General features: G+C 35.5%; 1 protein-coding gene across 5 annotated transcripts in view; it reads right to left on the bottom strand.

The window, feature by feature from the left end:
• Positions 1-3,387: 3,387 nt before the first annotated feature.
• The window catches only part of LOC131053796 (probable mitochondrial import inner membrane translocase subunit TIM21), a 156,211-nt gene continuing 144,458 nt past the window's right edge, over positions 3,388-15,140 (bottom strand). For all 5 annotated transcript variants that reach the window (XM_057988441.2, XM_057988442.2, XM_057988445.2 and 2 more), the window contains one exon: positions 3,388-4,140. In XM_057988441.2, the coding sequence (XP_057844424.1) occupies positions 3,982-4,140 (159 nt within the window). In that variant the 3' untranslated portion in view covers positions 3,388-3,981. The remainder of the gene's footprint in view (positions 4,141-15,140) is intronic.

Genomic DNA, 15,140 nt, shown 5'->3' with positions numbered 1-15,140 from the left:
AAATCAAGATTGAGTGAAACTTAAGCAAGCTAATCACAAAAACCTTAGAAATCACACAAATTTCTAATCACAACAATGAAGTGTGTAAAACCAACGTATGAAACAAATGAATAAACAACAAAGATATACCTTCATACAATGACTTTGATTACCTCCATTACACTTTGTAGCTTCCTTCAATGGTAGTAATGTTGCTCTCAAAATCGTATGTAGCATCATTTTCACAACATGATCACACAAAAAAGTTTAAAGACCACTTGTTCAAAATGATGATGGATTATAGATTTTATAGATGTTTCAATATCGATCAATAGATGAGATTTGATGAGATGAATTGAATGAGATTATTACAAAATTAATTAATTGCATGATGAAGAGAATTGAATGCATGATTGTAGAAGAGTGACTTGATTGATTAGTTAACTCTGAGTGAGTGGAAATTAAGAAAAGAGAGTGGAGATATAATTAGCATTAAATAAATTAAAAATTATTTAATCATGTCCGTGATGAGAATAAAATAAATATTTTATATTTTTAGAATAAATATATTTTAAAAAATGAATAATTAAATGAATTAAAGAATTAGTTTAATTATATATTTTTTGAACTATATGGAATGCAAAGAAAAGAGTTAAATAATAAAAATTGTTTAATTAATGTGCAAAGAGATAAAAGAATAAAATAATAAAATAATAAAAATCATTTGACTATTGTGCATGAAAAAATTAATTGACTAATAAAATTATTTAACTAATATTGGAAGAAATTAGAGTAATTAAATAATTAAAAAGTATTTAATTATAATAATGGAAGAAAAATCAAATTTTGAATTTTGAATTTGATTTAGAAGAATAATGTTTGTTTAATCAAATAATATAATTAATTAATTAATTAGAGCAATAATAAATGGTATGCGAATCTGAGTAGGGTTCAAACCCATGGTTTGCTGATCACAAATGAGAGAGTTACATATCGAATCAGATACTCCATTGTTGTTTACAGTAGGGGTCTCTTGAAGATATCCAGATTGAAGAGCGAGTTTTATAGAGAAGAATGCCAATTTCAAGGAGATAATTCCCGATAGCTCTTGCTTGTTTATGCTTGTTGTTTTAGATCAATTTTATATCATATTTTTAATTGTTTTCATCAGCCCATAAGGCTGCAAATCAATGCAATATCATATTTGCTTCGTTATTGTAACATTCGAGGAGAGTTTGAATAAGAAACAAGTATTTTCTTTCAAATTACAAAGCATTTTTAAGTTGTATTTGAATGTTTTTGTAAGATAGGGAAGAAGCCTACACCAATGCTATTAGAGCAAGGATCTGTTGAGTGTGTGAATAGGCTATTAAGTGAGGCAGTTTGCACCAGGACTTGTGAGTTGTAAGAAAAAATACCTCCAAGAAGAGCCTCAAGAGGTGCAGGTGGAGGTAGAGGTGGAGGTGGAAACCCTCCTAATGTTGTTCATGGTGATGATTTTATGGCCCTTAGAAAGGCAAGTAGAAACATTGAAATAAGAGCTATGCATAGGTATTGAACAAAGAAGAGGAGAACCTGAGAGTGAAAATGAGTCTTCAAACACTTCTACTTAGTCAAGTGGTAGACAAAATGCAACAGCAGCAGTGGCAAATTACCCATTGTTAGTTGCACTTTCAAGGATTGGAAAGACACCCAAGATTGAAATCCCAAAATTTTGTGGGAATTTAAAATCCAAAAGAACTCATATACTGGATAAATGATATGGAAGAATACTTCAAGTTTAAAGAATATGCAAACGGAGTAAGATTTGCAAAGACAAAATTAAAAGAACATGCTAGCATTTGGTGGAAAGAGTCCAGCTAGAAAGAGGAAAGAGGAAAAGAGAAGATCACCAAATGGGATAGGATAGTAGAGAAGATGAAAAGACAATTCATTCAAGTAGATTATGAACTAGATTTAAAAGAAAAAAATGCAAGCATTGAAACAAGCAAGATTTGTGAAATAATACACTAAAGAATTTCATAGAGTTTCAATCCGAACAAGACATTCTGAGGCTAGTAAGGATAAGGTAGCACAATATATTCATGGATTAAAACCAAGAATTCAATAGGAACCGAGTTTAATCACAATTTACACTCTGGAAGATGCATACCAATTTGCATTAAAAGTTGAAGAGAAGCTAAACAAGAAATTTGAAAGCAAACAAAAGGGAAGAGGTAGATCATATGGAGACCAAAGTGAAGATCAAAATTAGAAAAATCAAAATAATGAGTACTCTAGCAGCAGAAAAAATTAAAAAAATAATGATTCATACAATCTCTGTGAAGGTCTGCCATAGGATTTGGTAGCGGAAATTACAAAATACCTTGTTTTAGATTTGAAGGAGGGCATAGAGCTTATGAGTGTCCAAAACAAGGAAAGACAAATAGTCTAATAGAAGACCAAAAGGCAAGGCCCAAGTAGCACATGTTGATGAAGATGTTAAGTCTTCACATTCAGAAGATGCAGAAAGTGGAGACGTACTTTTTACAAGAAGAGCCTTGATGAACGAAAGAAAAGAACCAAATCAAAGGAAAAGATTATTTTGAGGGAGGCTCTCAATCTGCTCTTCGTGTCATCTTGGTAATATTTTAAAAGCGAAGAAGAACCAAGGAAAAATTTAATGTCAAGGAACAAATGCAAGGGAATGATCAATGCTCTCTAGAGAGTTTTGGTGTCTAATCACCTTGATTCAGCTGGTCTCTTTTCTTGGGTAGCATACCTTGAATTGTTATTCAGCTCACTCATTCATTGACTGCCATTATGATGCAGCCTTGGTGCTGTTTGGTCCCTGATGTTGCTCTTTGTTGCTGGCTCGGCTTTCATCACAATAAAATTCTTGTAATGTAAGAAATAGTTAGGTGCCCTTTCTAAAAACCTCCTTATACTTATCAAGAAAAAATGTTGTCCTCTGCAGTCCCTTTAAAAAAGGCTCCCATCCCCTACAATCTCAAAAAATGCATCCCCCTGTTTCCTGCCATCCCCATTCTAGAAAAATGGCGTAACATTGTATTATAGTAAAATCTTCATTAGGAGGCTGTAATATCATGTACAAGTTGTCTTAGTTAGCATAAAATTCCATTGCATTTTACCTGTAGCAAAGGAAGAAAATGTCAACTAAAGGTGTGACCATCAAATGTTCGAAAGGCAGACTCTAAAATTAAGTGTAGAGCCAACCTCTGACTGATGTGGAAACCTCCATAAAATGCTCACTGAGAATTTGTCATTCACTTTTCTTGAACAAAATTTAATAAGCAAAAGTTTGAACCACATTGAACTTAGTTTTAAAATAAATGGCTTAACCTTCAACCAGAAATGAACCTACTTTAATTTGCAGCTACAATAATAATTTTCCCAACTATAGAAGCATTAAAATATGAGGCTCCTTAATGAGCAAAAACACTTTGCAATATTGACGATGCTGGCATGCAATTACACATTCAACATGTAACATTTTGATAGTGGAGATGCAACAGTTTCCATGGCTACAGAAAATATCCAGATTTTGAGGAAAACCGTCCAGGTGGCAAAAAAGGAGAAACCTTGTCCCCTTATCATTGAATTGCAAGCGAATCAAAACATTCTACAGGGTGATTCCTCGCAACATCTGTGGCTCAGAGTTATCCACTGTAGTAAACTGAGAAAAAATGTTAATAAATAGAATGAGAGGAATTTGTTTCCTCAAACATCTCATGTTAACCAGAAATGAGTTATCTTGCCTTTGGCTTTCTAAGAAAGAGTAAAGGGTAAAAAATTGTAACCAGATCATCATATTTCCACACCCCTGTAGGAGGTAACTTAAGAAAACAAAAGGACAAACCTATCGGACAGTTAAAAAGTGGTTAAAATTAAATTTTCCTGTGAGTTGTGAGAAATATATTATTGCATAAAAAATGGAAAAATCTGCTGCCTAATCAAGCATACTGACACCAGCACACTTCCATACCAAATTTCACTCATACATCATGCTGGAACATAAGATTCCAGCATAAGTTGTGTCCGGGTGGGTGATGTGACATCCACAATTAAATATGTAAACTTCCAATTCTTATCTGTTTTATCCTTGAACATCTCACTGTATACTTTACCAGCTCCATGGGGCCCACGAACGTAAAAATTCACCTGAAAAAAAATAAAAAAATCATGAGCTTTGGATTTATTGATTTAAATAAATATTCCAACAATCAGTTTATTAGATTCCCTTTGCAATTGAGCATAACAATGCTTCATTTATCTCAATGATGTATTAGTAAGTTTCAAATTTTTAATAGAAAGCAGTGTTCCATGCAGATGCATCTCCAGAGATGTGGATGACATCCCCCACATTCCAGACATCCGAGGGATTTAATGATTTCGATGGGACATCTACTTTTTCATAACCGGATGGTCTGCTCCATTTGGTGCTTAAAGAAAGGTAACTCATAAAGATAACATATAATAATGCTAAAAAGCTAAACGGGGGAGAGTGAATTGTCATTGCAAATTCAGCAAAATGTACTTATTTTTAAAATTTCAGCTGTTTTTGGTTGTTTAAGTCATTTTTATATTCATCCTCCCATTGTCCCCAAAATTTAAGAAAAAAGTTGCCATCCCCAAAACTATGTCCCAGCATCCCCTGTCCTCTTGGAAAAAATGATCGAAAGACATCGGCAATTTGTAAATAGTTTGTGTAAATTCAGTCTGCAGCAAAATTGCAGATCTTGATAATGCTACATTGAGTACTTATTATGTTTACCTTAAGAACAATTCTAATGTTGTTAGTAATATTGAGAATTTATCCAGGCAAACTAATAAAGTTTCAATGTTGAACTATTATTTTTCTTTCCAAGGAAATTTTTCACACAGACATGTCTTGGACCTTGAAAAATCATCCCTTGTGTATTGCTAATAAAAGAATCACGGAAACATTCCTGGAATTATAAGGGCATCGACATGAACTTTCCTTGTATACCTGCATATCACATGGTAGATGACTTCTAGGCATTCCCCAACCCATCCCCATCTGAGCTCCAGTGAAACAATTTTTTGTTTTTTTTGGAAATTAATAATTCATCAGTCAGCTTATTAGACTAGGTTCTCTTTGAAGTTGGACAAAACAATGCTTATCTCCATGATGTAATGAGAATAAATTACAAACTATGGATGCGAAGGCATCAATGATTCATATATAATGTGTAAATGCAGCCTGTAGCGAAATTGCCAATCTTGAAAATAATACATCAAGAACTTATTGTGTTTGCTTATAGAACAATTAGAAAGTAATTGGTTGTATTGAAAACTTATCCAAGCAAAATGATAAAGCTACAAATTATGGATAGGAAGGCAACAGTGATATGTAAATACTTAATAATGTGTAAATGCAGTCTACAGAAAAATTGCCAAACTTGAAAAAGCAACATCAAGAACTTTTTATGTTTGCATAGAAAACAATTTAAATGTATCTAGTTGCATTGAAAATTTATACGAGCAAACTCAGATTATTTTGGTGAGTATTCAATGTAAACTTTTATTTTTTCTGTGCAAGCAAACTTTTCCAGGGACATGTCTCAGACCATGGGGAGTCATCCCTTGCATTTCATGAATGAAATGAATCAAGGTAACATCCCTTGGATGAAGGAACCACAATGTTTACTACTCAAGGATGTCAAGAGAACACTTCCCTTGTATACCTGCATATCACATGGTAAAGGACCTTTTGGCATTTCCTAACCCACTTGCCTCCAAAGGCTCCAATTGAACACTGTTTTAAAGAAATTTTATTTGATACATATGGAACACACTCAACTATGTTGCCCAAACCCAGAGCCAAAGCTTATAACCTAAAAACATGATGCCGATTGACTGTTTTTGTAATGTCCCCACTTTAAAATAGGATTTAATTATATATAATAATAATAAAATTAAAATACAAAAGATTAAAAATAACATTTAAATTTAAATATAAATTAAATATAATTAAAATTTAATATTAAGTTAATGAATGGTCAAAAGACATAAAATAAAAAGATATGACTCCCTAAAACATGAGATATAAAAAAGAGAAGAGAACCTCATTTGAAAGGGGGATAATTGGAAAATCAGAAGTGCAGATCTGATTGTGAAAGGTTGTGTCCTTTCAAAGGGCAGAAATAATGAAGAGTTGGACTCTTTCAAAGAGTGCTAATGGTGAAAGGGTGTGTCTCTTGCCAAAGGACATACATGATGAAGAGGTGTGACCCCTCCCTCACATTGAGAGATATAAAGGAAAGGAATCAAAAGCATCCAGTGACATCACCATCGATCAGATCAGATCAGAACTGTTATTAAGTTACAGGCAGTAACATTAATCCATCAATACGATAGAGATACAAAAGGATCGAGTGTTATCAAGGAGGAGAATATAATACAAAAACTATACTCGGGTCAGAAACACACGCTTCCGCAGTAACAAGGCATTGTGTATTCTCTGTACAATGAAGTATGGCTTGGATATTTGATGCAGAGGACCCAAGGGTGTTTAGAATGTCCTAACTCAACAAATAAGAGCAAGCTGCAAGTTACCAAGACATATCTCTTTGTTAGTTTTAAGATCAGATTTGCAATAAGCAGAAACACAGAAATACAACACCACATGAAAAATAGAACACAACATATATCCAGGGAAAACCCTCCTTCTCAAGGGAGAAAAACCCAGCCAAGAATATATCTTTTATATATTGAATGAAAGAGCAGAAAGCTGCTTACAATATGGGCCAAACTCTAGGCTGATCTGAAATAATGAAACACAGCACCTATTCTTAGATGCGAATGCACAATTACAATGAATTCTCCTTGATGTCAATCTGCTCTAAGCAAAATGATAATCTGTTGTAGATATGTGAACTCCTTGATAGGTGTGAATTGTCTTGAGAATGAATTGATCGATCGATTAAATGATCATCATCTTCTATATATACAAAGTAAGGTGCCTCTTCACAAGCAAGGTGACTCTTCACAAGGGTCGGCCTCATTCAAGAACCAAGGCGACTTTTCATCTTGGGTCGGCCTCATAAATATAAAATAATAATAATTAGATAGCAAGTCCGACTTGCCTTGGAATTATTTAACTATTTATTCTTTCGAATTTGCCAAAAGGATATCTCCCGAAGCTATAACATCAACACTATTGACTCAACTCATTGGTCCACTTACTAGGCATCTCAACCCTCAACCCGGTTAGCACCAAATCTGACACAACTTCACAAAGGAATTGTGGAACTTAGGAGCAGGCTTCTAGAATGTTTAGAGACATCAAAACCAATCTCGAAATGCAATGTTGTAACCCCAAGACACTCCTTTATGTGGTTTGCCTTGTATTGGCTCATACACCCTACTAGCCCTACTCAGAGGGGTTTTGGTGATAACTTTAAAACTACAGAACATGGGGACCAAAGAAAGACCTTTTTAGATACCCATTAAGGATTATGATGACATATATGAAACTCACTTAGGGTTGTTTCAGACTGTTTGGGTCAAACTTGGGACTGTCACAGTTTTAGGCCTCCAATTAGGCTTCTTTTACAAAGCAAGTGTCTCAAAAGCAACATGCACACACACACAACTCCACTTCCAATAGCAGGGGCATGTCAACAATGAAAGGATTTCACAGGTTTTTGCATCACTTTGTATTGTTTTGTCACCATACTCCAAATCCTTCACCTCACCTATGCTTCCTCAGCCTAACACATGGAGATGTTAGGCATTCAACACCTCAAACCTGCCTCAAAGCTTGGACCCTGCAAAAATGGAAGAGAACCCATTTGGAGAACACCTACATCTACCATTCCACCAGATTTGAGGTTATAATCTCAGTGGAATGGCAAGATATCTACATATCTCTATCCAAACGCTTGGAACTAGGGTTTCAGGGAAGATTTTAGAAATATGCTCACCAATTACTCAAAACTTAATAAAAACCTACAAAATTGGTGTCAAATGAAAGGTAATTCACAGAGATTTCAGATGAACCCTGTCTTACATCCTGCTTTGACCATACAAGAGAGTTATGAACATTATAGCAGCACTGTGCAGGAAAATTGCAGAGAAAAGCTTCAAATTTTATTGATTTCTTCCTTTCTTCCGTAAACACACCATCAACAACCAGCCTCAACCCAAAATGAGGCTATTTAAACTCCTCATACCCCATTCCAACGACCCCCAACTGATTTTTGAAAGGGGTAACCGTTGGAAAGCAAAATACATTAAACTTGCATTAAACTTTTACACTTTTGACCTAATCCACATATTGACTCAAAACTTCACATATACCCCTAAGACATGTCAAAATAGACCATATAAAATAAATTACATTATTTCCACTCATGTTGGACACACTTGGAGTGGTTTGACCAACGTTGACCCAATCAGGACCTTATAGGTCTATATGACTCAAATGGCATCAAAGGCCTTACAACTTGATTTAAAATGATTACAAATGGATTGAAGTGACACCAAATGGTCCTTAGGACCTTATTACAACTTGACAAAACACCAAAACAAGAAATCATGACAAAAGCCTTCATAAGGCATCAATATGACCCAGGTGCTCCTGCACCAATATTCAACAAGAGCTTGGACAACCTTCAATCAACTGCTTTATGATTTATCCCATAACATTGCTCCAAACATATGATAAAATTATGCAAACCACTCACTCACAAAGGTAAACATGAGTTCCACCTCCAACTGTCATGCCCCTGAATTAATAATCTTAATCAGCAAACCAATCATAGGCAATGAAATTGTCTTACGCAGTAAAACATCACAATTTCATGGAATCGAACCAACACATATTGGGCTTCCAATCACCTAAACCATATAGGGTTTGCTTAATGTTAAAGAGTGCAACGATCTTCACAAATTATTAATTAATTCACATGTATTAAGTGAATCGTTCAATAAGATTAAATGTTGATTATGAAAGGGCAGCAGTTAAGATATAAAGGTACCTCTTCACAAATGACATAACAGCAGGGAAAGGGCATGATCCTCCAGCATGGAAGAAGGTGTATAAGAAACCATTTCAACACCCAAGAGAAGACATCGAAGGATTCAGATCTAGCACTCCTTAAGATATTAATTCTCAGGCAGTCTGTCTGCAGCTGGTATGAATTTTCTGTGCAAACATAATAAGTGCTGTAACAATATTTATATATCTATTTCTGCATATATATGATCATAATGAAGAGGAGAACTATTATATAAGACACCCTATATGATCATAATGAAGAGGGGAACTGTTACATAAGACACCCTATATGATCATAATAGGGAAACTGTTACATAAGACACCCTATATGATCATAATGAATAGGGGAACTGTTATATAAGACACCCTATATGATCATAATGAATAGGGGAACTGTTGCATAAGACACCCTACATGATCATGCTTGAATAGTTAATCAAGACACCCTATCAACCCTGCATAATAGCACACAGTGATGAGGTTGTCTCAATCATAAATTATGTCTCTATCCTTGATTCTGTTACATGCATCTCTTTATGCTTTACTTGAGTCATTTCTATACATAGTCGTTTATATGGTTACTTCTTTATGTAATATGTAGTATTTTTCTGACCATGTTTTTGCAGGTTGACTTCAGCAGAGGCTAAGGTACTTTCCTAAACCCTTAACCTAATAACTGAAAACTGTGATTAAAGTATTTTAAGGTACTTTATAAATAGGGAACATTACAGCTTTTTAATTCAGGTTTGTGAGAGCAGAAGGGCAGCAACTATTATCGTCCCAACACAGCAGGTTGGCATTTTCAGGTGCAGTTGGAGAGAATGCTTTACCTTAGTTCAAAAAATCGGCACAAAATCACCAACTCACCCAGTAATCACAAGATTAATCTGCCAGCAAGTAATTGCAAGTATAACTTAGAATAAATTGCAAAATGCATAGAAAAGCTTGGCCACGCCTGTATAAGCTAATTCCACCCAATAGAATTCATTTTGCACAATTTCAAGAGTCTATTTTTTAGCACTAATGTCGGAGGCTTTGGAGCACTTGCCATCTATTTCCAGGCATTTGGGAAGCAGGATTGAAGAAGAATAGCCAAGTAATCAGCTCTTATTCAACAACATTTCAAAGGTATGAAACACTAATCCAGTTTTTTGGTTTTTTGGTTTTTTGGTTTTGTGTCTTAATTTTAAATTTCTTGTGCTAGGATTTAGTTATTTGTTTTTAATTTTTTAATTTGATTTAGCTTGTAGTACAAGCTAGGGTTTGTTTGAATTTTTTTCGGTTTTTCAGTTCTGCTAGGGTTTATTTTCAATTTTTCACAAACAAAATGGAATGCACAAGTAGGACAAACTTTATAACATTTTAAGAGTTTATTCACAACATGATCCTATGGTTGAAGCTCTTGTTTAGGATGATGCAGGTATGCCATCCAACTTGAGGACACTCACACAGCAGCGGTAAACTTTTTTAAGCTTTACTCAGAAGAAATTTATTGGTCATGAGTATTTAAATTATAATTTGTGAACAATTTTTGAGCTTTAGTCATAAAAGAAATTCATGGGTCATAAGCATTGAAATTATAATTTGATATATATATATATATATATATATATATATATATATATATATATAGAGAGAGAGAGAGAGAGAGAGAGAGAGACTTGAAGTTGATATGCATTGAATTCTAATTTTGATCTGTATACATGATGTTCCCTAATGTTAAAAAAATTTACCAAGTTATTTATAAATTTTTCCAAGATTTTTCCATGTCCAAGCATTTGAAAAAAATTGGGTCAACTGAGTTATTGCCAACTCTGACATTTTCTACTATTCTTTCAAAGAAGCAATTGAAAAGTAGTTGTTACAAAACTCAATGGTGGAACAGCCTAATGGAAGAGACAGAGAAGCTGCAGAAAGTGAGACAACGGGAAATGGAGCCAATTGCCCATCCCTGTCTTGGCTGAATTTGCAAGAGAAGGGGCCCTTTTAAGTAATTCCCTGCCATAATATGTCACCCACTTGTACCAGAATGGACTCAAAAACCCAGGTAGGTCGTGTCAACAGCAATGTTAAATTGATTCTTAAGAGTGCCAGGGAAGTTATAATAGGATGAGACAGCATTTTGATTTACTGAACATTTCAAATATGAAGCACAAGCAACAAAGTTTCCCCCAAAAAATCCAAGATGTTTACATTGCAAAAGGTAGATGAAACTAAGAAATTGGCTTTTTAGCCTAAATGTCTATTCCAAAATGCACATGCCGAGAGTATTACTGAGAGTCAATTCATTCAAGCCAGGTTTCCTTATAAAGGGAAGAAAGCAGCAAGTACCTTACAAGAAAATTATACCAGGCAGGTAAATTAAGCAACTGTCGAGCTTTGATCTACCAATAAGATCCCTTTATTGCTGAACATTCTCTCAATTAAAAGAAAGAGATGGTCATAAAAATTGAAACACCACAACCTTCATATTTACCCACAAATTAACTCAAAATGAGAACCACCTTGATTAGAAATCAATGTATTGTCCAAGAACATGGTGATCATCCTTAGAACAGGATTTTGTGTTCATTACCTTCTGTGTTCATATAGGTTATCCGGGCATTCACAAACCTTGGAGGCCTTAATAAAATTTATAATGACCCCTGGTGATTGTAAATGCATACTTTAAGATTCTATGCTGATAGTAAACACATATAAGCTCTGGCTGGAGGATAAGTGGATTTTCTTTTTCAGGAAATTTAAAAGATTAGCCATTTAAGGTAAACAATATTTATTTTTTATTTTAGTACATGTAGTATGCAAGAAGTGGAACCCATTACCTATTCCCATTTTGGCTAAAAATTCAAGGGATTCCTATAATCCTCAAAAATCCCTGTTGCAATGTCATTTGATTGGAGTGGAACAGGCCATAAGCCCAAGTGGGTCACATCAGTGGCAATGTAAAACTTGTTCATAAAATCGGAAGGTGAATTGTAGTAGGGTGAGACAGCTTTATTGAGTATTCCAACTAGGAACTAAGCACATACAGCAACAAAGGAAAGAGGAAGAAAATTCAGCAGCTACTCTCCACATTAAAGGTCAAATTCCATTCATTGCAAGGTATGCCACAATCACCTTGACTGTTTTCTCAGTTTGTTTTCATTTCTTTTTATTTTGTCAAAAAACTTCGGTGAGTCCCCAATTTGTTGTTTGCTGTCACATATTTCTTTGCAAGTAAGAAAGAGCAACAATGATGAATGTGGGATGGAGAGTGAAGAAGGGAATGTCAACAAAACCCAAAATGAAGTTGAAGTAAGTGGTAGGGGTTCTTGTTCTTTTGAAAACACAAGTGTTATTGGCTAACAATTTTTTTGCCCCTCACCCTCTCTCAAAGACTTTGTAAAATGCCCTTTCAATTCCAAAAAGCCCGTGATGCAATTTCTCACCATTTTGAGCAATAATAAGTCCAAAAATGCAAGGGGTGGCAAGAATTCATTGATTCATGTTTGCAATCCTAAGTTTTATGGGAGTTATATTGGGTTTGAGCACCAAGTATCAAGTGAGAGTGGACATGGGGTTAGGGTTTGTGGGAAAATAAAGTTGGAACATGGAGTTGAAATGGCAAAGTTTGTTGGGGAGAGGAAAAAACTAGTAGATTTACATCCATGCCATCTATTCAAGAGTATTACAATGCATTAGATGTTGCTAGTAAAGGAGAGGGTTCTAATAGGGAAAGACACTTCTATTATGAGTAGAAAAAATACAATAGCAAGTTTGATTTCAACAACATGAGGATGTCGATGATTCAATAACCAAATATTTTTATGCTCCTTCAATCTCATTTCATGTGGTATAGTCTCCTTGTTTCAAAGGCATGTTGAAAAGCAAACACAATTGGATCCTCTTATGCAACAACTAAAGAACATTGATTAAACCTCCCTCCTCAACAAACAATACTCAAAGGTGAATATATTGATGAAGGACATGTGGACAAACATAGATTAGGATTAGTTGTTCCATTGTCAATGGGTGGACTCATATTCAAAGTCGACCACTCATGAATCTTATTATTACATGTCCTACTATTTCATACTATCTTAGAGCTATTGATTGCTCTAGGAAACATAAATATGCCAAATACTAGTTTATCCTTTTCAAGGAGGCCATTGAGGAGGTTGGGCATTTATTATTGTGCAAATTGTGACAAATTCAACTCATGTTTGTAAGTTAGCTAATTTGATAATTGAGACTTCTTGCCAGCACATTTTTTGAACTCCATGTTGTGTAAATGCTTTAAAAGACGTTGGAAAAATAGATTGGATAAAGACAATAGCAACTAAAGCTACAAACATACAAATGTTTGTATGTAACCACCACATCACTTGCATTATTCTTGTCTTTCTCAAAGAAAAAATTCCTCAAACCAATTGAAACTAGATATGATGGCTATTTCATTTTGGTAGAGAGAATGTTGGAGGTGCAAGAGGTTCTACAATCCATGGTAGTTTGTGGAGTTGAAGAAGTGATCTAAATCAAAACCAAAAGAAAGGAAGAAGGTTAGACAAAGGGTGCTTGATGCTACTTGGTGATCCACTATTGTAGTCGGCAATTTTGCCATAGTTAATAAATAATGTTTTGTTAAGTAATAATTGGCGATGTTATGACATTTGTTTCTGAGTAATTGTGGGTAGTTGACAACAATTGGTGATCTTAACCAACCATTAAGTACTATATGTACTCCATGGTTGTCTTAGAAACCATAATCATTGATTGTACATTTTGAAATAAATGATACATCTTTCTGGCCATGTTCTGATGTTTATTACAGTTATGTTATATTGCTATATGATACATTTGCCTACTGTTTACTCTGTGTAATCTAAACTAGTTCCTTTTGGGAGTAAACATTGTGGCATTGTTGCTAATATGAAACTGGAGATCTAAGCCGTAGAGAGGTAGCATGGCAACAGGCAATATTGCAATATAATGGACCAACTATTGGACCAGGAAGCACCAAAAACTACCGACGAAGAGGAAGAGATAGTTGTGGACGGAGTGACACAATCTAGTGTACTTGTGGGAAATATCTGTCAGCCAATACGTTTGAAGGGAGGCTCTCCAACAAGAGGTCCCATAGAGTGTCATGCGTAACAAACCTAACAATGAACGATACAGTTGACCACCTTCTTTGAAGGCTCCCAAGGCTGTTGACAAGAAACTTCATTGACCTTCAAGGGCTTCAGGAGGAGAGGGACTGAGAACAACGTTGACAACAAATACTACGACGATACGAAGAAAGGAACCAAAGGGAGAAAGAGGAGCATGACACAAGCAGGCATCATACCTCTGGCAATTAATGCCCCTTCAGCCAAATAAGGAAAGAAGACGTACTGCAAATAGCCAAGAGGAAAGAGAGAGATTGATTTCATCAATCTATCTGGCTTAAAGAGCAAAGTGAACAATGATAGCAGTTATAGAGAATCGTCGCGGAATCATAGAGTCCAACAAGGAGTAGAAGTAAAAGTGTCAGTCGAAGCCATAGTTAGGCAAGACAGCCGTGTTGTGAAGGGCACACAACACCGCGTACATGGAGTGAGTGGGAGGAAGTTGCCAAGAACCTACCACTCTCGAACAAAATAGGCGAAGACCTTGCGGACCAAGTAGCCAACCAGTCAATACAATTAGTGAAGGACGAAGACTCTAAAAGCGAGTCCATAGAAAGTAGCCCATCTATACCATGAGTATGTGATGAAGAAGATGAAAGACAAATATCTCAAGGACAAGGTCGCCAAAATATTTGAAAACAACCTGCATCGTATTGAGAACCTATCTATAGCAAAGGTGTTGAGACATGGACCAGCTAGGACTCAAACCTAGGACCTTCCATACGCTGCTGGTGTTTTCTACCACTGAGCTACTGGCCCCTCTTGGACCAGTCCATCGTCGGTCCGGGTGTGGCTTATTTCCAACACCAACACCCCCCCTTAAGCCACATGTCTCGTGTGCTTGGGGCTCCTAGCCTGGACCTGGCTTTGATACCATGTTGAGACATGGACCAGCTAGGACTCGAACCTAGGACCTTCCATACGTTGTTGGAGTGCTCTACCACTTAGCTACTAGTCCCTCTTCGACTAGTCTATCGTCGGTCCGGGTG

Source organism: Cryptomeria japonica, chromosome 10, assembly GCF_030272615.1.
Source record: "Cryptomeria japonica chromosome 10, Sugi_1.0, whole genome shotgun sequence".
Classification (NCBI taxonomy): domain Eukaryota; kingdom Viridiplantae; phylum Streptophyta; class Pinopsida; order Cupressales; family Cupressaceae; genus Cryptomeria; species Cryptomeria japonica.
Note: the sequence above shows the minus strand (reverse complement) of the source record. Positions and strands in the feature narration are given on the sequence as shown.